This window comes from Gymnoscopelus microlampas, assembly GCF_963454915.1.
Source record: "Gymnoscopelus microlampas genome assembly, chromosome: 5".
NCBI classification, from domain to species: Eukaryota; Metazoa; Chordata; class Actinopteri; order Myctophiformes; family Myctophidae; genus Gymnoscopelus; species Gymnoscopelus microlampas.
This window is the reverse complement of record NC_139942.1, coordinates 52,141,469-52,166,579: the sequence shown is the minus strand read 5'-3', so window position 1 is coordinate 52,166,579 and position 25,111 is coordinate 52,141,469. Positions and strand designations below refer to the sequence as shown.

Genomic DNA, 25,111 nt, shown 5'->3' with positions numbered 1-25,111 from the left:
CCTCATGTTTTTTTTTTGTATATATTTTTATTTGGCTAAAGTCTCCTTCTAGGTAAGTTATTTAAAGTTAGATCCTCAATTTAACTTTATCTGTCGTCGACGCTCTGATTGGTCAGACCCGTCAACAAAGTGATTGGTCAAGCTTCACATGACACATGGCTATAAACACATTATAAACACATATCGATGACATAATGTATTCAAAGGCGCCGCTACCTTCACACAGGGTGTGATTTTTATAATGCATACTGTACAAAATAATATTGCATTAGTTGTCTGTCTGTGTCTCTTTTGTGCCCATATATGGAGATGTCTGTTTCTGTCGGTCCATGTCCCTTTTATGCAAGATCCATGATGTCATCAGTAAATGCCCATATATGGGCATGCTGATATGCCCATAAAAGGAGATCTCTGTATTTTGTCAGGCCTTGTCCCTTTTATGCGCATATATGGAGATCCCTGATGCCATCAGTATATGCCCATATATGGGCATGCCCCCTTTTGTGCCCATATGGGCTGAGTCGGAATGACATCAGAAGTCCGGCTGGCAAATTTGAATATAGGATATTCATTATATCCCAACACAATAGTACATAAATGTTGAGTACAGCACATGCATGTTAGCATGGTGGAATAACTTGAAAATGACTGTCACTGGACTGGACTGGACTGGACTGGACTGGGCTGTGCTATGCTGTTCGTAGTGTAACTGTGGCTTATTTATCTCACAGAAAGCAGCATCTGCTGTGTGTTGTACTTCAGCAGGTTTAAACCGTCATTATCCCAACTCTGTGGCTGAGAGCTTTCCCGACTCTTTGTTTTGTGTGATTATCTGAATATCAGGCATTATGTTGAGATTTGACCATTCTCCTTTTTACACACACACACACACACACACACACACACACACACACACACACACACACACACAGTCAAGCACACACACGCGCACACACATGCACGCACACACACATTCGCTCACATGTTACAAAGTATTACTATACTTTGTAACCCTAATCCTGAAGCAGATCTAACAAGCAGAAGTGTGACACATTGGGAGTTTGTAGATTGACGTTCGGTGCACGACACTGGTCAACGTAACCCCTAAACCTAACCTCTAAATGTCTCATCCCAGCATTAACCACAACCTCGATCTTTTCCTAACTGTAAACCTAACTCCCCACATCTGTGTTAACCATAAAACATCTATTTATCCTGTGAGGAGCAGAAGAATTGTTCTCACTACTGTATGTCTATTTCTCAAATTCCACACGCGCGCGCACACACACACACACACACACACACACACACACCACACACACACACACACACACACACACACACACACACACACACACACACACACACACACACACACACACACACACACACACACACACACACACACACACACACACTCTCTCTCCAGTAGACTCCTTGTTTTTTTCTTCCTGGTGGAGTGAAAGAGGCCTCCTTAATATGCTCATTCCTTATTGGCTGCTGACCATATCTTGGCCAAAACCAGCCAATGGCAGTGCGGACAGATTAAAGGAGGAAGTCAATCCAATAGAGTTTCACCTTCTCAACAACAAACCCTGATCTGCTCTGAGAATAGCATAGAGCACTGAGACTCACTGAGACTCTCTGCACTGTATTATTACTGCTGCATCTCAGCCTTGGCCTACAGTACAACCTCTCTATTCCATTGGAGTATATATAAAAAGAGAGAGAATTGGCACTGCGTAAACCTGGGAGACATTGTGACTGTTCTGCCTGTGGTGAGTGGCCTTCCAAATAATCTGAGATTAACTTCATTTAAAGCAGCTCTATGTAACTGTTTTTATATTGAATAAAATGTAATTTCGTCCAATCTGTATGGTAGAGTATGTTAATACAATATAACTTATACAATCTGTATGGTAGAGTATGTTAATACAATATAACTTATACAATCTGTATGGTAGAGTATGTTAATACAATATAACTTATACAATCTGTATGGTAGAGTATGTTAATACAATATAACTTATACAATCTGTATGGTAGAGTATGTTAATACAATATAACTTATACAATCTGTATGGTAGAGTATGTTAATACAATATAACTTATACAATCTGTATGGTAGAGTATGTTAATACAATATAACTTATACAATCTGTATGGTAGAGTATGTTAACACAATATAACTTATACAATCTGTATGGTAGAGTATGTTAATACAATATAACTTATATAATAGGGGTGTTTGTATTTGGTCTCCCTGCTCTTCTATTGAGACATTTAGATTGTGTCAAAGGTCATGTCTCACCTAGACACAGGATCTATAGCATAGCGCAGCTTTAAGTTAGATGCACAGTATGTTTAAAGTGACAGGGGCCTCCCTGTCTCTTCAGCTCTTAGTAAACAGAAAATACATGATTTCATCCAATCAGGAGAGAGAACCCATTTATCAGCTTTGTTTTTATAGTGTTTACGCTCCAGTTTTGTTTATCCTGTTTCCTGTATGGGATTTCTCTCCAGTCCTGATTGGATGCTATAGTTTCTCTCTCTCTCTCTCTCTCTCTCTCTCTCTCTCTCTCTCTCCCCCCCCCCCCCCCCCCCCCTCTCTCTCTCTCTCTCTCTCTTCTCTCTCTCTCTCTCGCGCTGATGTCAGGGTATGTCCAGTTTTTGGGAAATCTAGGCACACACCTGGAGGAAGCTGAACAAAAATAGGTTTTACTCTTACGTATGACCTGTACCCAAGACTTAACAATAAATCACAGCCTTGAACCCTGGCTGCCACTGACAACTTGAACTTCATATAGAAGATGAAGCCTGCGGGGGATAGTTGGTTAAAATGGGACAGACAGCTGGTCAATGTTTTCTCAACACAGCGAGCGGTCCATTTGCTCAACAGTTCACATCATAGACTGCAAGGTCGTCATTAAGAAGACTTGAGAACAACAAGGCACCTGCAGTGCAAACCAAGGCTCCTTTTATTTGGCTATAGAGAGATAATGTGTCATTATCATCATCAGTCAACAATAATGATAATTTAAAAAATCAACAAAACTCATCTCTAAAGGTATTTAACACATTCACTGCCAGAGGTTTTTTAAAACAGGGTACAGCCAGTGCCAGCGTTTTTAACGATTTCTTTACCTTTTCAAGTAGTCACAAAATATTTTCCGTGATCACTGTCCTCACGGTGATCATTGCACACACAGGAGTCTCGTAGAATCGCGGGGAAAAAAAGAAAAATCAGATCGCTGTAATCCGTTCCATAATTGCAGCCAGTTGAAAATAGCATATAATACATAGTAAAAAAAAAGTACACAGGAGCCGAGATACAGGATTTTAAAGTAGTAAGTTAACCAGGAAGTGAATGGAGCAGTAAATCTTCGGATCACGTTATCTTTTTTTTACATTTTTGGCAGTGAATTTGTTAATCAGATCTATTTGAGCTCTGCCATCCTCTTGATGTCAGCTACAGTACATGGTATTGTTCAGTACGTGTCAATATGCCTTATTATCAACCAGCAGTTGAAGCTGAGAAAGACATTAACACCGGATGTCCTCAGTGACAGCCGTGGTTTTTGGATCCGTTATTTGTTTACACATTGTCAATGTGAATTTATTATTTGGTTATAATGAAGTCAATTAGTATGCCTATCAGCTACATCAATGGTTCTCAAACTTTTCAAGGACCCCCAGTTTGATATGCATGACAACAAGAAACCCCCATTTGATACCATCTACTGCTATCTCTGGGACCCCAATCTACACTGTAAAAATCCTAACTCTGAGAGTTCTCAAATTCTGCCCGAACCTGACGCGACGTTTTCGGGCCGGGCCGGGCTTAACGTGTATGCTAATTTGTCGGGCCTGGCCGATCCTCAGGTTCCATGAAAAAAAATCGGGTTTCCATCGAGTTTTTCCGGGTTTTCGGGCCTAACAATTGTTCGGGCCGGGCCCTGTTAGAGCCCAGTTACTGTAGGGCTGGGCCTTAATTTTCAGGCCTGTTGAGAACTCTAGTACAAATGGAACCCATTGAACCCGTATCGTTTGTCGACAGCCTTTAGCCTTTTGTGACAGCAGTCAATGAGCATGACACCGGGCGTCAGGTCTTTAATAAAGACCCATTGCATCGCAGTGTGTGTGAAGCTCCTTTGTTCAGAGTGGCTCTTCATCAGATAGGACCGCTTTTAGCTGGAAGCTAAATCACGCTAAATAATGTAAAGTGATGTTGTCACTGTTTCTCACCGTGACTTCTCCTCTTTCTCTCACTGTTGTCTACAGATCCATCCAGGAAGGCTCCGATATCCGAGGTGAGAGAACTCTTCACACACACACGCGTGCGCGCACGCACACACACACACACACACACACACACACACACACACACACACACACACACACACACACACACACACACACACACACACACACACACACACACACACACACACACACACACACACACACACACACACACACAGACACTCTGGCAGCTTTTCCCTGTCACCTGTCTGTCTCATCCCGTCTCCTGTCTGTCTGTCTATAAGTAATATATACTCTGTAGTATAAGCTATGACATCTTGCTTGTTGGCTGCAAGAACTGATCTATAAGCTGTTGGGCGCCGGGGTGGCTCCGGGGTAAACATCCTGCCCATTTGTATGCAGACTATTAGGCATTCAAATCCTCCGGGGGAAGTGGAGAGGGGTCCGGTCATAAGTCCGACGTCCCATTATTTCCAAACGGTTTAGGGATAGGGTTAACCCATTCAATCTGGGAACGCATACATGTGTCATTTTAGATTTTTTTGCTATAACCATTATTTTATACTTTGGGCTATTCAAAAATAGCAGATCTACAAGCTCATAGCGTAGCACCGAGTGCCACGCTACGAGCTTGTAGATCTGCTAATTTATAAATATAAATTAGCAGATCTACAAGCTCATAGCGTAGCATCGAGTGCCACGCTACGAGCTTGTAGATCTGCTAATTTATAAATATAAATTAGCAGAAATATATATATATTCAAAGATTTGCACAAATGTTCACGATTTTTTTTAAAATAGCATATCTACGAGCTCATAGCGCGGCAGGTATATGCCAGGTATATATACCTGGTTGCTTATTTCTCTCGCAAAATCTGGCAAAACTGATGCCAGGCTCTCACAGTAAATAAAGGTTTGAAATGGACTGAAAAAATGAGATATTCTATTTCTATCATATTTATTCCACCCTCCATCAGATGCCGTCTCCGTTCGGAGTGGGCGCTGCCCAGGATAAGAAGATCGGACACCGGAGGATAGACGCCTCCGGAGAGACCACCTACAAGAAGGTAGCGTGACCAGGACTGGCCATTATTTAAGATCATAACAATTATTGAATTTTTCATAAGCATCAGAATTGTTTATTCATCTGTTGAAAAAAAAGCACACACTATTTTTGTCATTTGTTTTCCCTCATGTTTTTTAAAACACTTTGAAAGTATAAAATGATTAAATGATTAAATTGGCCATACTAGTACATTATTATAATTATTTTTTGTACCGGTCATTGTCAGTAACATAGGCTAAGCTATTTGTCATATCTGCCATGAGCAGTTTTTTGTTTGCAAAGAATAAGGGGCAAACAGAAGACGGGTAATTGTGATGTATATGTTCCAATGCTCAGTGCTAAATATGAATGAAACCTTTATTGCCCTTACGGGAATTTGCTTTTAATATACAATTAAATCGTCAATCGCCATTATTTGTACGACAATTAATCATCAACAAAATGCCATGAATGTGACAAAGCCTTTTAATGTTCTGTGGCTTAAATTCCTGCTTCGTGAAAGCATTTGAAAACATGAAAGAATCACACTTCTAATTGTCTTCTTCCTTTTTTTCGTGCTCTTTCCACCCTCACCCCCCCCCCCCCCCTCCCCCCTCCAGACCACCTCCTCTGCCCTGAAAGGTGCCATCCAGCTGGGCATCGGATACACCGTGGGCAACCTGAGCTCCAAGCCGGAGAGAGACGTGTTGATGCAGGACTTCTATGTGGTCGAGAGCATCTTCTTTCCCAAGTATGTCTCACCCACGTGTGTGCAGTGGTGTAAAGTAACTAAGTACATGTACTCAAGTACTGTAATTAAGTAGAATTTGTATGTATTTTTTACTTTACTGGAGTATTTCCAATTTTCAGTTATTTTACTACATCTCACAGGCAAATATTGTAACTAGTAACTTTTAAGTTACTAGCTACTTTGTGGATTTTGATTATTATTACAAAACCACTTCAGCCCTATATACATTTCGGCCATTTGAAAATAGCCGATCTACAAGCTCACAATGCGTCGCGATGCGACGCATTGTGAGCTTGTAGATCTGCTATTTTCAAAATATTTTTGTGCATTTTATACATTTGAACATTTTGCGAAATGGGACATATCTACATAATAACAATAATACAATACTTTAAGTACATTTTGAAACCTATACTTTTGTACTTTTACTCAAGTACATTTTGAATTCCGGTCTTTTACTGGTAAACAGAGTATTTCTACATTCAATTGTGGTATTGATACTTTTACTTAAGTAAAACATTGTAGTACCTTTTCCACCACTGCGTGCGTGAGTGCGCGCGCGCGCGTGTGTGTGTGTGTGTGTGTGTGTGTGTGTGTGTGTGTGTGTGTGTGTGTGTGTGTGTGTGTGTGTGTGTGTGTGTGTGTGTGTGTGTGTGTGTGTGTGTGTGTGTGTGTGTGTGTGTGTGTGTGTGTGTGTGTGTGTGTGTGTGTGTGTGTGTGTGTGTGCGCGCGCGTGCGTGTGTGTGCATGTTAGTGCATGTTAGAGCATACTAAATCAGTTCAGATAATGTATCTTCCTCTTGCTGTTTTCTCTCATCCCCATCCTCTACCTCTGCTACACACAGTGAGGGCAGCAACCTCACCCCCGCCCACCACTATCCGGACTTCCGGTTCAAAACCTACGCCCCCGTGGCCTTCCGCTACTTCAGAGAGCTGTTTGGCATCCGCCCAGACGACTACCTGGTGAGATATAGGTTATATATCTACTCTGTTCCCATGGTTGGCTCTTTTTTTTCTTTTTTTTAGCTGATATCTTTTGCTTAAAGAGCAAGACCACTTTGGTAGAGGTTTGGGTTGTGTAGTTACCTTGCCATGATGTAACTCCAAAGGTGGACAAGAAATCTAAAATAGTTGCTAATAGTTGCTAATTCAAAATATGCTCCCCATTGACTTACATTGTATGGTAAAACAGCTCTCAAAATCACTCTTTTAGCACGTAAAGGAATACAAACGAAGTTGATTCAGACAATATAGAACATCACCAAACCCAGTACTGTTTTTTTGTATATACAAACTTAACTTCCTTTTGATTTAGCTATTTTTATGAAGAAGATCCAGATCTTCAAATATGTACTTATGTAATATGTACTTGTTGACGTTAATATTCTATGCTCTATTGATGAATTGAATACATAGGACCGCAATGGAAACAAGTCCCCAGGACTTTTTCGTGTTATCCTTTTAGCGTGTTTTACTGTAACGACGCGCTGTTAAATGTTTTCACTAATAAAGTATTCAATCAATCAAAAAAAAACTTGTGATAGACAATGCAATATTGGATTGGTGCACACACAGGCTTGTGTGCTCGCCCATACCCGATCCAGCATTTTAGGCTGGGTGTATGGGTGTGTGCATGGGAACAACTCTACTTAACACTCACACACACGTTTAAGCCCCCATTCTACCTCATGGAGATTAGACACTAATGCTTTCTTACCGTATTTAAGTACCAAGCAGCACACTCTTCTACCACTTGGAGGGTGTGTGTGTGTGTGTGTGTGTGTGTGTGTGTGTGTGTGTGTGTGTGTGTGTGTGTGTGTGTGTGTGTGTGTGTGTGTGTGTGTGTGTGTGTGTGTGTGTGTGTGTGTGTGTGTGTGTGTGTGTGTGTGTGTGTGTGTGTGTGTGTGTTCCCTCTTGTATGACTTTTACTATTAGGCCTACACTTATTATGTACTCTTGTTGCTACAATGACAAGCTGTCGAAAACAAAGAAATGTACACTTGTATCATTAAGTAAGCATTGCAGACAGAGCCTATCTCCTGTTGCTGTAGCAGCTTGATGTACAAATAAGCCCCCTGGACATGACACTATATGTCGCAGGGACTTAACCCCAATCCTACCCTTGATGCCAAGCAGGGTGGCATTGGGTATTATTTTTATAGTCTTGGTATGACCCGGTATGACCCGGTATGACCCGGCCAGGGATTGAACCGCGACCTCCCCGTCTCAGGGCAGACACTGCCCTGAGGGCAGACACTGCCCTGCAACACAATTTTGCAACACAAAATTGTGTTGCAGATGACACATTTTTTGGGGTATTACTTGGTCTTCTCTTTTTCCCTCTACACCAAACCTCTTTGCCAAAAATAGCAGATCTACAAGCTCGCGAGGCGTTGCGAGTTTGTAGATCTGCTATTTTTGGCTAAAGTTCTCCTCAGAAAAGGGATGCTAGGGTTCAAGTGGTTGATGTAAAAAATATCATATCACACAAAGATTTGGCGGCCCACCGGTAGTAACTCTGAGGACCCCCTAGGGGTCCCGGACCCCCTGTTGAAGACCCCTGCTCTAACCTCATGGCCACTGAGTTGGTCTATTGTGGTAAATGTGCACCCTCATACAGTATACCTGCTGTGATATATGGGATATACAGTAATAAACAAATGTAATCTTGAAAATGTTTTAACAGACCGTCAGAAAGATAAGACCGACCAACTGACTGAGGGGTTTTACTAGCTGCTAAAATCAAAACAAACAAACAAACCAAAACAGCTAATTGATATTACAACATTCGATCACAGGGGCGGCCGATAGCTGAGTGGCTGGAGAGGCCGCCAGGGAATCGGAAGGTCACTGGTTTGAAACGCATATCTCAGAGCGGATGAGTTTTTGGTGTACAAACAAGCTCAGAAAAGAAGATAGTGAATCAAACACTGATGGTTGGAAATGCTCACACGAGCGCTTTAAGATCAAATATGATCATAAGCACGTTTGGTGAATGAGGCCCATTATCTTTTTTTTTTTACTTAAGTAAAAATCTTGTAAAGAATAATAAGAAAGACATTTTTGTTTTGTTTTTTGTTTTACTTAAGTAAAACATTTGAGTACTTTTTCCACCACTGGTCCAATTTGCACCGCAACTCATTGTGAGCTTGTAGATATGCTATTTTCACGACTTTTGCACGTCTTGTATGACGAAGTGTGGCATTCATTTATGAAAAAAACGTTGAACTATAGAGATATGAGGATTCTGCCCGACAACAACGTAATGCAAACGTTTGTGTGTGTGTGTGTGTGTAGTTCTCGTTGTGTAACGAGCCTCTCATAGAGCTGTCCAACCCGGGCGCCAGCGGCTCCATCTTCTACGTAACCCGTGACGACGAGTTCATCCTGAAGACCGTCATGCACAAGGAGGCGGAGTTTCTCCAGAAACTACTTCCTGGATATTACATGGTGAGTCTGATGTCATCCACAATATAACTATGAACTTAAATCAACACGTAACGCTAGGATATGTAGTTCATCTAACTCTGAGTGTGTTTACATTTGATTTCATTTGTACACACTAGCAGCACTATAGGACTGCCTGGGAAATGGCGTGGTGAAAGAAAGAAAGAAAGAATTATTCTACCGTCCGCTTTACAGTGAAAACAGCGATTGTACCTTTGAAAAATCATGGAATATTCTCTGTGACGGCTGTCCTCATGGAGATCGGCTCATTACACGCACAGGGGTCTGGTAGAATCGGGGGGAAAAAATAGTCTGGCCGCGATCCACCATTCCAGAGCTATGGCCGCTTGAATGTGTTGACGCTTCACCGCTTTAGTGCTCCTTCAGCAGCCGCTGCTTCTAAATTTCGGTGCTTTTCGGCGATAGTTCAGTCTTCTTTTACTTTCTCACCTTCGGTTAATCCTGCACTGCTCACCTGGACCGCTTTGTGCAAGGCACCAAGGTCCCCTTTATAAGTGACACTTATGTCTGTATGTTTCATTCATTCACACTGAGGAAGGCCTTTGGGCCAAAACGTCCGTCATATGAGCTGCTGCTGGAGGTGAAAGACTAAAATAAACAAGATATCCTAAATGGATGAAAGTGAGTGCTGCTGGTCCAGCTTCATTCTGTCAGCAGTGCAGTGAAGCGAGTGAAAAGTGATAGTTCGGAAGAGACAGGACTCAGGAGTGTGTGTGTGTGTGTGTGTGTGTGTGTGTGTGTGTGTGTGTGTGTGTGTGTGTGTGTGTGTGTGTGTGTGTGTGTGTGTGTGTGTGTGTGTGTGTGTGTGTGTGTGTGTGTGTGTGTGTGTGTGTGTGTGTGTGTGTGTGGATGAAGTTGGTGGGTTGACCCCAGTCAGCAGAGGTGATGCTATAAAGACTGATTTATATTTAGCTGTGTGCCGGCCGGTGTCTTGCACCAAAAGTAGCCGTTTTTGGTGCAAGTCACTGGCGTGCAACAACCCAACATAAATCAAGGGTAGCGTACGTGGCTTGTGGTGCATGGACAGAGGGACAGGAGAGAGATTGCACCTGGAATGGAAGCAGGGCTAAGCACTGTCTAGCAGATGCACAGTGCACGCACCCACGCACGCACGCACGCACGCACGCACGCACGCACGCACGCACGCACGCACGCACGCAGGCACGTACGCACGCACGCACGCACGCACGCACGCACGCACGCACGCACGCACACACGGTGAGGACACGCACAGGCCTCCAAAACACTCCTTTTTTAGTATTTGTATAAATAAATAAAAAGTTAAATTGTGAAAATAGACGACACGTCACAACGTGTCGCAATGTGACACGTGGTGACCATCGGCTATTTTCACTACTGTATGTTAGTGCGACACTCTTGTATGATGAAGTAGGGCATTCATTTACGAAAAATAACCAACATAAAAAAATGATCAGGAAAGCTGATGCCTACCTACACACCCTCACCAAACTCACAGAGATTTTGTGCGTCAGATACAGATAGTTGTGTTTGTTTTGGCCCGATCACATTCTCACTCTTCACTGCAAACCCCTGAGTCATCTGTGACACACAGCAAATTTAAATTAGTTTGGTCGGACGGTGCCCGAGTCAGACAGACGGACAGACAGACAGACAGGCAGGCAGGCAGGCAGGCAGGCAGGCAGGCAGGCAGAGGTTTTGTGAATGTATACATACTATAGATGTTGTGTAGACAGACAGATGCTTGGTTTAATGTGGTGTCCCAGTTTCTTTGAGACACTACACACTATTCTCTCTGCACTCTATGTGATTGTTTACTTTGTTTATTGGCTACCGTTCATGTTTACTCTGCTTATCCCGATTTTGGACCTGTAATTCACTCTGGATAAGAGTGTCTGCTAAATGCTTACATTGTAAGTTGTAAATATTGTGATATCAAGTGAATATGTGGCTAAAACGCTGACTATACAATATCCTCACCTTGCTAAAGTAATGGCCTAAGTCATTTTTTGAGGAAAATTATATTTTTGCCTAAGTCAGCTCCTCATGATCTGGCCACCTCGGGTAAAATCGCCTATCTCCTAATTGAAAAGGATCATACTGTTCCCTCCCCTTTTAGTAAAATGGCCTAACTCCCTAGTGTGACTTAGGCCAAAAAAGGCCATTTATTTGGCCTAAGTCACATGTTTTTTGTGACTTTGGCCAAAAAAATTGCCTAAGTCTGGAGAAAATCATCAAATCGTTTGGCCTAAGTCAGGTTTAATCCTATTTAAATCTCTTATGTTACATAACTGACAGACAGTGTTATTTTTATGTTAATAGTCATAATTTGTTATAAACATATAGTTTTGTTTTGGATCAGTCTTTTATTTTTTCTGAACAGCTTAAAAAAATTACTTAGGTTACCATTAGTTTAGCAAGGTGACGATATGACACACTAATGTGTCACCATGCTTTCTTCTCTCTCTCCTCTCTTCTCCAGAACCTGAACCAGAACCCCAGGACTCTTCTGCCCAAGTTCTTTGGCCTCTACTGTGTCCAGTCCGGAGGGAAGAACATTCGTATCGTGGTGATGAACAACGTGCTGCCGCGCGCCGTGCGCATGCACCTCAAGTTCGACCTGAAGGGCTCCACCTACAAGAGACGAGCCTCCAAGAAGGAGAGGGAGAAGACCAGGCCCACCTTCAAGGACCTGGACTTCCTCAACGAGGTCCCCGACGGCCTCAACATGGACCAGGACACCTTCAACGCCCTGCTGAAGACCCTGCAGAGAGACCTGCTGGTGAGAGAGAGAGAGAGAGAGAGAGAGAGAGAGAGAGAGAGAGAGAGAGAGAGAGAGAGAGAGAGAGAGAGAGAGAGAGAGAAGAAAATAAAAATATGTTCCATTCAACAAATTATATAAATAATAAGTTTGCATGCCATACAGAGTGTTGGTTGGATTTCTAAGTACATTTTATTTAAACACATTTTGTAGAAAGAAGGCGGTTAGATGGAAAGAGATTATAATTTCAAAGAAGACCACAAAGAGATAATCCATACTATTTCCACTCATCAGCCTTTTATTGTTTTCTCAGCATGGGGAATATGATTAGCTATCTTATTTTATTTTATTATTCAAAATAGCATTTTATATGCATCCTTAAATGCAGGCACATCGATTACCAGTGGACCGGTAGGCAGCGGTTCAGGTAGGAGACACAAAGGAGACTCTTTGTGTCTCCTACCCGAACCGCTGCCGGTCATCAAATTATTCGCTTACAAAAAAAACAAAATATATCCATGAATTCAAGTCTCCTTTTCGGTTTAAAACCGACCCGTACAGTTTTCCCTGCGCGATTCAATACGCCTTTATGAACCGTGGTTTTTCGGTTTTGAAAAAAAAAAAGCATCACTGCCGAAGTTCCCCGGACCCGTGAGTGAATCCTGCTGCTGTTGCTCGCCAAAAACACAAGCATCACGACACATTGGGAGCCTGTAGATCGTCTATATTCGGCGGGTGAATTAATGAGCATAATGATGCTATGAATGAATAATAAGCCACATTTTGAAGGATATATAACATTTCAAATAAGACATTGGAGTGAAATACAATAGTTAAATTTAGTGCCTCCTGAGCATATTTATTGTGTGACATAAACATGAATGTCTGCTGTGCATGGACAGGTCCTGGAGAGCTTTAAGATCATGGACTACAGTCTGCTGCTGGGCGTTCACAACAAGACACAGGCGGAGAGGGAGCAGCAGTCCCAGGGTTCGCCTGCAGGGGGCGACGAAAAGAAGCCGTCGGCGCAGAGGTCCTTGTACTCCACCGCCATGGAGTCCATTCAGGGCAGCTCCACGTGCCGAGACACACAGGAACACGACGACACGTAAGTCTGCCAAGGTTAAAGGACCACCATTTTCAACCTTATCTTCATTTGACCACTTCTGTCTACTTACTCTGGGTCTCAGAAGAGTGCAGTGGACAGTCCAGAAATCTGCATACCAGTGACATTATCAATAGATGCCTTAACAGACAACGTCACACTGATAAGAACCAGTATGCGCGCGCAGGTCGGCAGCAAAATAACCCCACCGATCATAAGATGCAATGTAAAAATGGTCACAGCCTCACGTGTCAAAATGCATCCCATCAAACTTTCAGATGCTGTTTTTCTCCCAGTGTGGAGGAAGAATGCTTAGGACTTTTACGGTGATCTCCAGACCTCCAAGCTCACAGCGGTCGCATCCGCGATGCGGTTGTGAGCTTGTATGTCAGCTGTTCTCGGCGTGCAATAACGTTGCGTGATGAAGCATATGTCTCGCTAGGGCGCACCCCACTAGCCAACACACAAGAGGAGGTTGAATGAAGTGAAACCAGTGGACCCCAAAACAACAGGTTTGGGGATCTTTTGGCAATTGATTACATGAAACAGTCACCTGTGCGTCCAGCCTCAATGTTGGTAAACAAATTGGTCTATAGGCATGTTTGGTCATTTCAAACTAGATTTAAATTATTTATTTATTTTTCATGAACTCTTTGACTGCCAATGACGAGATTTTCAATACATCAACACAACAAAAATGCTGTTGTTTCTATTAGCTTGGATTCCCCATCGATGATGTCATAGGTAGGCGGGTTTCTGAACTGTCCACTCACAGCCCTCCTCTGAGAGACAGTAAGTAGACAGTAATGGTGCCCCGAGCTACACAGCAGACACTCGTATCCAGAGTGACTTACAATAAGCAAGGTAAACACATGTTGTACGTCAAATGCAGAGAGTGTAGTGCCTCACTAATCTAGGATCACAGCTAAACCAAGAACATAGCATCAGTCTAAATAATATATAAAATATATATATATATATTAACCCATTAAGACCTGGAACGCATCTGTGTCACTTTAGATTTCTTTGGCTATTCAAAAATAGCAGATCTACAAGCTCATAGCGCGGCACCGAGTGCCGCGCTATGAGCTTGTAGATCTGCTATTTTTGAAAAATCTTGAAAACGATTTTCTTGATTTTTTTCAAAAAACTGTTAAGATTTAGAAAACATTTTTAAGAATTGCCTCACGTCTTAATGGGTTTAAAAAAATATGTATATAGAGAGAGAAAAAAACAAGCCTAAGTAACAGAAACTGGGTTAAACGTTCGTTGTGAGCTTGTAGAAATTGTTTAAAATTACACATAATTGTCTTTCCCTGTGTCCAGGATGGGAGGCATTCCCGCTGTGGGAGGAAAGGGAGAGCGCCTCCTTCTGTTCATCGGACTAATCGACATCCTGCAGTCCTACAGGTAGACATGATGAATCACAGTCCTACAGGTAGACATGATGAATCACAGTCCTACAGGTAGACATGATGAATCACAGTCCTACAGGTAGACATGATGAATCACAGTCCTACAGGTAGACATGATGAATCACAGTCCTACAGGTAGAATCACCCTCACTTTGAAACGGCCCTGAGCTCCACTGACTGGTGGCTCCATAAATAACAGAGTTTTGGAGTTTTGGAAGATCCAAATAGCCTAAGCTTACCTGTCTGGTTTGATAACAATGTTTTTCTTACATTTAGAGTAGACAATTATTTTTTACTCTCTTTTTCTCCCAAATTTAGTCGTTATGCCAATGAATTCCTCCCCACATACATTTCTGTTGTCACTGCTGTTGCATTCTACTGACTCACCTGTCAGTGAGCAGTGGTGGAAAGTAACTAAGTACATTTACTTAAGTACTGTACTTAAGTACAATTTCGAGGTATTTGTACTTTATTTGAGTATTTCCAATTTCCAATACTTCTACTTCTACTCCACTACATCTCAGAGGCAAATAGTGTACTTTTACTCCACTACAATTATTTGAAAATATTATGAAACACTTTAGCCATATTTTATACCTAGGCTATTTGAAAATAGCCGATCTGCAAGCTCACAACGCGTCGCATCGCGACGCGTTGTGAACTTGCAGATCTGCTATTTTCAAACATTTAGTACTTTTACTTTTGGTACATTAAGTACATCTTGATGCCAATACTTTTGTACTTTTGAATTCGGGACTTTTACTTGTAACAGAGTACTTCTACATTGCAGTATTGATACTTTTACATAAGTAAAACATTTGAGTACTTTTTCCACCACTGCCAGTGAGGAGCCCCTACCGGGAGGACGTAGTAGAGCCTTCGCCCTACTCCTCCCGCTCAACACTCCCTGCTGACAGGTGCCACCCCCAGCCCGTAGGAATATACATGCAATCACCATCATCACCCTCCCCGTTCAGCTTCCCTCCCCCGAACACGGGCCAATTGTGTTCGCATAGACGCTCGACAAAGCCGGATGCACCGCGGTGGATTCGAACCCACAACCTCCTTGGTGGTGGGCAGGGACTTTACCACTGCGCCACCCGAGCGCCTTGATAACAATGTTTTAAACCCGATTTAACTAATTGATCTCTGAAGAAAAATCTGGCTTCCCCTCAACTCTGTGTATCCCCTGCTTACAGTACTTAGCTGATGTGTGTGTGTGTGTGTGTGTGTGTGTGTGTGTGTGTGTGTGTGTGTGTGTGTGTGTGTGTGTGTGCGTGTGCGTGCGCGTGTGTGTGTGTGTGTGTCCCACAGGATGATCAAGAAACTGGAACACTCGTGGAAGTCGCTCATCCATGACGGAGTGAGTAGATATAACAAAGTACTCAACCCCAGGACTTTAGTCAAAGTATACATACTCCTGGGTCAAATGTCACTCAAAAATTACAACTTTGGTTATTTGAAAACAGCAGATCTACAAGCTCACAACACGTTGCAATGCAACGCGTTGTGAGCTTGTAGATCTACTACTTTCAAAATATTTTGAATACATTTCAGACATATGATAACTTGTGAAACGGGACATTCACAAGTGGTACCTTTACATTTGGTACTTCAAGTGTATTTTGATGCCAATACTTCTCACGTAAATTTTGATTACCGGACTTTTACTTAGACAGAGTGTTTCTACATGGCAGTATTGATAGCCTACTTTTACTTAAAGGGATATTTCACTTTCAAAAAAACTTTTTTTAAAATATTTTTATTGTATTTTTTTTTTTCATTTTCCAAAAAAAATATTTAAAATAAATGAAAAAAGTTATCGAAAGAACACGGCCCCCTCACGTATTAGGAGGGCAGGGTGAGTCACCAGAACCAAGGACGGGTGTTTTTGATGAATCTAACATGTTAAAAATGGAGTTTGAAGTTATAATGGGTTTGTATAGGAAGGGTCTGGGGGGCTGACAAAAGCCTGAGTAGACGATAAAATGACCCAAAGTTTTTTTGAAAGTGAAATATCCCTTTAAGTAAAAAAAATGAGTACTTTTTCCCACCACTGATTTTCATACAGCTGGAAAGTTATGCAAACTGTTGTGACAAGAACAAATGCTCAAAGCAATGACTGTAGTCATGTATGCTGCAGGTGCATGTTGACCCAGTTGGCTGGGTTAGCTAGCAGCTCCTCTAGGCTCATACATCCATCATATTCTGTTACTGTACGCAGCAACCAGTCACCTTCTCTCTCTGTCTCACCCTCTGTCTGGGAGTGACAAATGAACACAGTCACAGCTGTAGAACTGAATAAAACCATGTGCGCTCTTCTCTCTCTCTCTCTCTCTCTCTCTCTCTCTCTCTCCCTCTCAGGATACGGTGTCAGTTCACAGACCTAGTTTTTATGCTGAGAGGTTCTACAAATTCTGCAGCACGATCGTCTTCAGGAAGAGCAGCTGTGAGTACGCTCGCACGCACGCACGCTGGGGACCCCCCTGGGACCCCCTCAAGGACCCCTGGGGGTCCTGAGAACCAGAGGGCCATAGCATGCACGCGTGATCCAGGAGAGCTGTATACGCTCATGCTTGCAGCTGATTGGTTAAGAACGTTATCGTTATCACTGGGACCGCAATCTATACTGTAAAATCCTCAGTTTTAATTTAACACTGAGAGTGTAACAAATGGAACCAAATGGAACCATTTGTTACACTCTCACAGACCCCCAAAGGTCCATTTGGTTCCTAACTATATCAATCATTTAGCCGGGGACCCCCTGGAACTTGATATATTGATTGAATGTTGATTGAAAACTTAATACACAAGATTATTAACAGTACAGGAAGTGCAGTCAAAAGTAACACAAACAAACCCTGGGGCTTGTTTCAATTGTGGTCCATAGTACTCAATTAATCAGTAAGACATGCAATACATACAATACAATAAATAAAACATTGGGATAAAGCTCAGTAGAATCATATGGTATATCCAGAGAGAAAGCAGAGGATTCTACTATGAGGATGTTCAAGGGGTTTATCTAAACATTTTTAAAACTATACTGTACATACATCCCCCACCTTCACTTAATGCGGCCCGCAGGTTAATATCAGAATACTGATATATTATTGATTTCAGCTGTTACAATTCCAAACATGCAAACATGACCCACTTTAATTACTTCAGTCTATATTAGTAGCTCAATGACTAGTATTAAAATTCTATTGTCTTTTTTATGTGCAATGTATTTGTATTTAAGTTCATAAAGTTAACATAAGTATAACTAAATGCATTTGAAATTAAATAAAAGTTATACTTTTCAGGATTCCAATTCAACAGTAGCCAAAAATAGCAGATCTACAAGCTCAAAAAGCAACGCATTTTGAGCTTGTAGATCGGCTACTTTTGTATGACATAGAATGGCAAAGTACGGCATTAATTTACGAAAAAAAGTGTGGCGATCTGGAGTGAGTGCGGAAATACAGTGGCCCTCTCCATCGTCAAAGTTGCCCACCCCTGATCTAAACTTATGGCGTCTTGTATTTTGAGAACAGGAATTATTTCACGTCAGTTGTGAGTTTGGGTAGAGAATCGGTGCTCTACCTGACCAGGTATCGAAAAAAGAAATCGATAGAATAACCCAGTGAGCCACAGTCGGCTATTAGACCTCCGTCTAAAACGGGGTTATAATTGGTCTAACAATGAAAGTTTTTTAGACGTCTAGGCGTAGCGTCTATATATAGACGTCATTTCAACGGCTATAATATAGACGGTCTATAAATAGACGCTTAGAAAACAGCTAATCAACTTCTAGGCTAAGCCTAGACGTCTAAAAAACGTTCACTGTTAGACCAATTATAACCCAGTTTTAGCCTAGCCCTTAGACGTATTTTAGACATCTAATAGCCCGAAAAATGCTCAGTGGGAATGACTTAGAAAGTGAACGGATAGATGCAACCCTGCCCTCCTGTTGCAGCGCTGCGGTCTTCTCCATCCAAGAGGGGGCGAGGAGGGCCTCTGTCCATGGCCAGGAACAGTGTTCAGTCGGCGGGGCCGTCCGGCTGCAGCCAGCTGCCCTCTGTCAGCGAGGAGGACCAGGACAACCTGGACAACCTGAGAGGGGCTCGCAGCTGCCCCCTTCCGGAGGACGACGGTACTGGTTTACCACTGTTTACAACACCCATGTGATAAACATCTACTCTGTCACTCACACACAGACTGGGGTCACAAGAGCAATCAAAACACTGTCATGTTACTTGTTAAATGTAGAGAGAGTCATAAAACATTGACTCTAGTAGAAGTTGAAGTACATAGGTGACACACGCGCCGAGTTTGAAGTCAAATTCATTGAAATGTCTAAAACAGTGATTCTCAATCTGGCCTGTGAGGATATTCCAAACAAGTAATTGTCAAAACACTAAGATTTTATTGATAATATAACATTAATATAAACATATTTTAAACCTTGAAAAAAATGTTTTCATTGTGATAAATAGGAACTTTAAAGGGATAATTCACCCCCAAAATGACTTTTTTTTACTATCGATTACACACCCCATGGAGACTTGAATTCATGAAGATTTTTTAGTTTTTGTCGCATTCCTAAGCCACCGGCGGCTGCTCCGGTAGGAGACTTAAAGTGTCAACTTTTAGTCTCCTACCTAGACATTAGCATCTTTCCGTCGGTCATAAAATTATTGGCTTAGGAATGCGACAAAAACAAAAGCATCTCCATGAATTCAAGGCTTCATCTGGTGTGTAATTGATAGACGTTAAGTCATTTTTTGGGTGAAGTATCCCTTTAAGTATATTGATCCAAGCCGGTAAACACAATCGATTGATTGATCGACACGGCCCACCCGTCTAACTCTAAACCACTTAACACGGCGGCCCAGTGGAGGGGTCAGACGGGGTTAAGTGGTCAGACGGGACGCCATCAACATGACATTAGAGTCAATAATATTCTACAGAGAAGCCAGACTCCACTATCATTACAACCCGTGTTGTCGTTTCCTCTCCTCCTCTCAGCCAATAAGGAGCAGCCCTGCACGCCTCCGTCCTTCGAGGACGCCACCACGGCCTCCATCGCCACCACCCTCTCCTCCAACAATTCATTACCCACAACCCCCTTCGACACACCGGAGCACCCACGCTTCCGGAGACAGACGAGCGTCGGCAGGTGAGCAAACGACGCATCCAATAATCATTCTGTATGCATGTTCTCAACCAGTGTTGATTTTGACAGCAAATTTTTATTTAGTTTTAGTCATAGTCTTTAGAATAAAATTACGTTTAGTTTTAGTCATATTTTAGTCATCTGAAAAGTTTTAGTCTAGTTTTAGACGACTAAATATCATACGATTATAGTTGACTAAATCTACAGTTGACGCAATGGCTGATTTTACACTTGGTTGCATGCTGACTAATGGTATGCGATGCGTTGTGAGCTTGTAGATCTGCTATTTTCAGAGCGCAACACCCGAGCGCAACCAAACATAAAATGAATTGTCTTTTAGTTCTACTGGATCTCTTCTCCACTAGTTCCTCACTAACATTTCAGTGTAGTTTTTATTTGTTGACGGAATTGTCAATATATTTAGTCTTAGTTTTAGTCATCATAGCTTAGTTTTAATTTAGTTTTTATGTCATTTTTGTCAGTGAAAAAGGTAGTCGACTAACATTTTCCGTCATAGTTTTAGTCGATGAAATCAACACTGTTCTCAACCTGTTTAGGACATTATGCTTTAGGCCAGTGGTTCAATTTTTTTCATGTCAATAACCCCAAATTGACACATATTAGCCCGCGGACCCCCATTTCAAAAGATATGCCACGGACCCCCATAAGAGAAGATTTTTACAGCTGTAGGCTATAGCAGTGATTTTCGACCATTTTCATTTCAAGGACCTCCAGTTTGACATGCATTAGGGCTACGGACCCCCATTTCATGACATTTCTATCTCTGGGAACCCAATTTATATTGTAAAATCTATGTTAATTTAACCCTGACAGTGTATAAATGAAAATTGGTTCCATTTGTACACTCTCTGAGTTACAGACCCATAAGGGTCCATTTGGTTCCTAACTATCCATCCAACTACCCTCAAGGACCCCTGGGGGTCCCCGGACCCCACTTTGAGAAGCAAGGCTTTAGGCCACAGACCTCCATTTGATAACATTTTATATCATTATAAGTAAGTAAGTGGGTCGGGGAGGCTTGTTGTCAGTAAGTATCATCCGAGAATGCGGGAGTCTATCCCTGTTACAATGCGCTAGAACAGGGGTCTTCAACGTTTTTCAGGCCAAGGACCCCCTAGCTGAGAAAGAGATGAAGCAGGGACCCCCCTCTATATTGTATAAAATTGTGTTTCAGATTTAAAAAAATGTTTTACTTGGTCTGCTGTTTTTTTCCTCTACACCTATATACCTCTTTGCTAAAAAATAGCCGATCTACAAGCTCACAGCGCCTCGCGCCGCGAGGCGCTGTGAGCTTGTAGATCTTCTATTTTTGGCTAAAGTTCTCCTCAGAATAGGGATGCTAGGGTTCAAGTGGTTAATGTAAAAAAGAAAATAAAATAACTCATATCACACAAAGATTTGGCGGCCCCCCTGTAGTAACTCTGTGGACCCCCTAGGGTCCCGGACCCCCTGTTGAAGACTGCAGTGCTAGACCCTTGGGAGATGGAATGCTGAGAACGCACGACTTGTCGCACCCAAGCTGTGCTGCTCATATGCTGAGTTGGCGTATCAGAGTATCATTATACATTTTCTTTTTTTTAAATTACTTTTTACTTTATTTGTTTATTTAGACAGGACAGAGCGTATTAATGAACGTCACATGGACGTAAACACACCGGATTTAGCAAAGATGCTAATTTTCATCCGCAGTCCTCACACAAAACATAAAATCAGAAAAACAGACAGACACACGGTGGAATACATTTACATAACATTACATAGCCTAAAAATAAACCTAAAACATGATCACAAATGGTTGCAAGCTTTGGTTTTCAAGCAAACCATCTTTTCACATTGAATTTAAAAGATGGAAATGTAGCACAATCCCTTATACGCAGAGGAAGGCCATTCCATGCTACACAACCCTTAATCTCTCAAGAACAGATTCTGCTCTGCGTTGGAATCTGTCGGTAGCCGTGTTGACAACCCGTGCGCAGTTTCAAGTGGATGTGCCTTCAGATCAGGAAGCAGGCCGCGCTTTACCCAATCAAATGTAGTGGGCGGGAATCACGTGTCCGTCCACCCTTCCCCTCTCGAAACTAACCGAAACTAATTTAACAATAGCGTCCTCGGAGCAGACAAAACCACGGAAAGATATTCACATTTTAACTTACTCTTTCATCATAGAAACAAGTGGGCTTATAACCAAAACGATCCATGTTCCCACTAAATATTGTTAGTGGGAATGAAAACATAGTCGCACCAACCGGAAGTGATGAGCTGAAGGCAGACACAAACCCCGGTTTCCTTGCGCACTGGTGTTACGTTCGCTTCCTGCCAGACCCAACAGACATAGAACAAACAGCAGAGGTCGCTGTTTTTCATTTTCAGTTGGGTCTGGCTACGCGAGACTGCACAACCCTGTACTGAGAGGACATTTTGACCGAAAGTTGTTTGCCGGTGCGGCACTTCACAATCTCCTCGAGTGGTTGCTCTGGTACTGATTCCCCTATCAGGCTTCCTTTTAATTAATTCACTTAGGGGGGGGCGGGCACAGACCATGTAGGGTCTTGTATATGACCCCAACCTGTTTGAAAATAATCTGCGCTGTAAATGTGTTAATTTAACCCTGAGAGTGTACAAATGGAACCAAATGGACCCAGCATTTGATGGTCGTGTATATTGTCAGCACTGTGCTCTCTGACGTAAGATTCAACCTGCGTTTTCACTAAACGACATGTGTTGTTGTTTCTGATGGTGTTCTGATTATTTTTCATATGCTGTGTTTTCTGCCAGATCACAACAAGAAGTGGTTGACAGCAGGCAGCAGACCATTACCGTGGAGGTGGAGCTCAGGTACACACACACGCACACGCACACGCACACGCACACGCACACGCACACGCACGCACGCACGCACGCACGCACACACACACACACACACACACACACACACACACACACACACACACACACACACACACACACACACACGAGACACACACACGTTTGTATTATTATTTTTAACCATAAACCTAAAGCCGATTTTTGGTTTACAACACCGATAAATCAGGCATAACTCTAATCCCTAACCCTAACCACAATCTCTCTTGTGAAGACCATGAAAATGGTCTCACAATCATGTCTATTTCTCAAATAGACATATTTGTGTGTTTGTTTGTTTGTTCATTTGGATCCCCATTAGCTACTACCTTAGCAGCAGCTACTCTTCCTGGGGTATTGAAAGGTATAGCAAATACAAATACAAATACAATCACAAACAAACACAAACACAAACACACGCACACACGCACACACACACACACACACGTTTGTACTACTATATTTCGCCGCACATTCACAACTAAGTATAAAAAATGGGGAAAATCTAACCCCAATCCCCTAAACCTCACCTCTAAAGGTCTAATCCTAAACCTAACCCCAACCTGAATCTTTTTCTAATTGTAAACATATCTCTAAAAATCATTTTTCAACCTTAAAATAACAACTTCTCTTGTGAGGACCAAGAAAATAGTCCTCACAACATCCATTTCTCACATTCTACTACACTTGTGGGGACTTTTGGTCCTAACAAGTTAAAGTATAGTAATCCACACACGCACACGCACACGCACACGCACACACACACACACACACACACACACACACACACACACACACACACACACACACACACACACACACATTCTCTTCTCTATCATCCTAACCTGTGTGTCATTGTGTCTTCTCTCCTACACAGTAAAGTCCCAAAAAGCACGGAGCTCACCCAGATGACAGAAGGGACCCACCCCCCACCCCTCTGTGCCCCTCCTCCTGCTCCTGATCCTCTGCCCGTCGCCCCGGTGACCTCCGCGTCCTCGGCACGCACCTCCTCCACCCTTCACCCTCCCTCGGTAGCCTCCTCCTCCTCCGTACCCCCCGCCTATTCCTCCCGTCATCGCTCCACCCTCCCTCATCCCTCCATCCCTCCCCCATACCTCCCTTCCAACGCCCCCCTGACCACCTCCCCCTCGCCGTCCGACTCCTCCACCGTCCTCCGCCTCTCTCCCGTGCCTCCGTCCCGTGCTCGCTCCTCCTCCTCCTCCACGCTCCCTCCGCCCGCCCACTTCACGCCCATTCACCCCGCTGCGCTCCAATCATCGCTCTCCACCTCCTCCTCCACCACCCTGGTCTCCTCCTCCTGCACCGGCGCCTCCCACGTCTTCCTCCCCTCCACCCCTCCCTCCTCCCTCCCGCCCAGCCCCCGCCCACCACCCGGCCCCGCCCACCGCCAGGCGTCGGCCTCGTCGTCCAATCACCTGTCGGCGTCCAGCAGCCACAACTCTCTGGAGGGGGAGGTGCAGCAGCAGGTGTCTGACATCTACTTTGTAAGTCTCCCTGAAGCTGCATTCTGTTATGTAAGGCAGGGGTCTTCGACAGGGGGTCCGGGACCCCTAGGGGGTCCTCAGAGTTACTACAGGGGGTCCGCCAAATCTTTGTGTGATTTTGATCTTCTTTTTTTTTTCCTTAACCACTTAGCATCCCTTTTCTGAGGGGAACATTAGCCAAAAATAGCCGATCTACAAGCTCTCAACGCCTCGAGGCGTTGAGAGCTTGTAGATCGGCTATTTTTGGCTAAGAGCTATCGTGTAGAGGGGAAAAAGAGCGGACCACGTAAACAAAAAAAGTTGAATCTGAAACACAATTTTATACAATATAGAGGGGGTCCCTGCTTCATCTCTCTCTCAGCTAGGGGGTCCTTGGGCTGAAAACGTTGAAGACCCCTGATGTAAGGTGGTCCACCCATATTGTCATGTCGAGAACCCCCGATGATATGTATTTGGTCCGCGGACCCCCATTTGAAAAGAAACCCTGACAGGGAAACCCTATCACTATAACTATACCTATAACTATAAAAATATTGTTTTAAAATGTGTTCAAAGTCAATTGGATGACTGTCGCCTCACAGCTAGAAGGTCCTGGGTTCGATTCCCGCTGGGAACACTGTGGGCGCTGGGGGGGCGTGTTCTCTCCTCCGCGTCATCAGTGCCCATACCCTAGGTGGGGGTTGGCGAAAGAGCCTTTCTGTGTGGAGTTTGCATGTTCTCCCCATGTTCCCTAGAGTAGATACCCTCACAAAAAACATGCAGTAATCCTGGTCTC

General features: G+C 43.1%; 1 protein-coding gene across 1 annotated transcript in view; it reads left to right on the top strand.

Annotated features, from left to right (window-relative positions):
* Positions 1-25,111, top strand: part of LOC311045173 (phosphatidylinositol 4-phosphate 5-kinase type-1 gamma-like) — a gene marked incomplete at its 3' end in the record, with an annotated part of 36,417 nt that overhangs the window by 6,595 nt on the left and 4,711 nt on the right. Inside the window, exons 2-15 of the mRNA XM_084056984.1 lie at positions 4,282-4,310; positions 5,241-5,330; positions 5,929-6,059; positions 6,905-7,022; positions 9,357-9,509; positions 11,989-12,288; positions 13,170-13,375; positions 14,699-14,782; positions 16,102-16,150; positions 17,152-17,236; positions 18,749-18,925; positions 19,801-19,951; positions 22,745-22,804; positions 23,709-24,336. Coding sequence (XP_083913110.1) covers positions 4,282-4,310; positions 5,241-5,330; positions 5,929-6,059; positions 6,905-7,022; positions 9,357-9,509; positions 11,989-12,288; positions 13,170-13,375; positions 14,699-14,782; positions 16,102-16,150; positions 17,152-17,236; positions 18,749-18,925; positions 19,801-19,951; positions 22,745-22,804; positions 23,709-24,336 — 2,261 coding nt within the window. The remainder of the gene's footprint in view (positions 1-4,281; positions 4,311-5,240; positions 5,331-5,928; positions 6,060-6,904; positions 7,023-9,356; positions 9,510-11,988; positions 12,289-13,169; positions 13,376-14,698; positions 14,783-16,101; positions 16,151-17,151; positions 17,237-18,748; positions 18,926-19,800; positions 19,952-22,744; positions 22,805-23,708; positions 24,337-25,111) is intronic.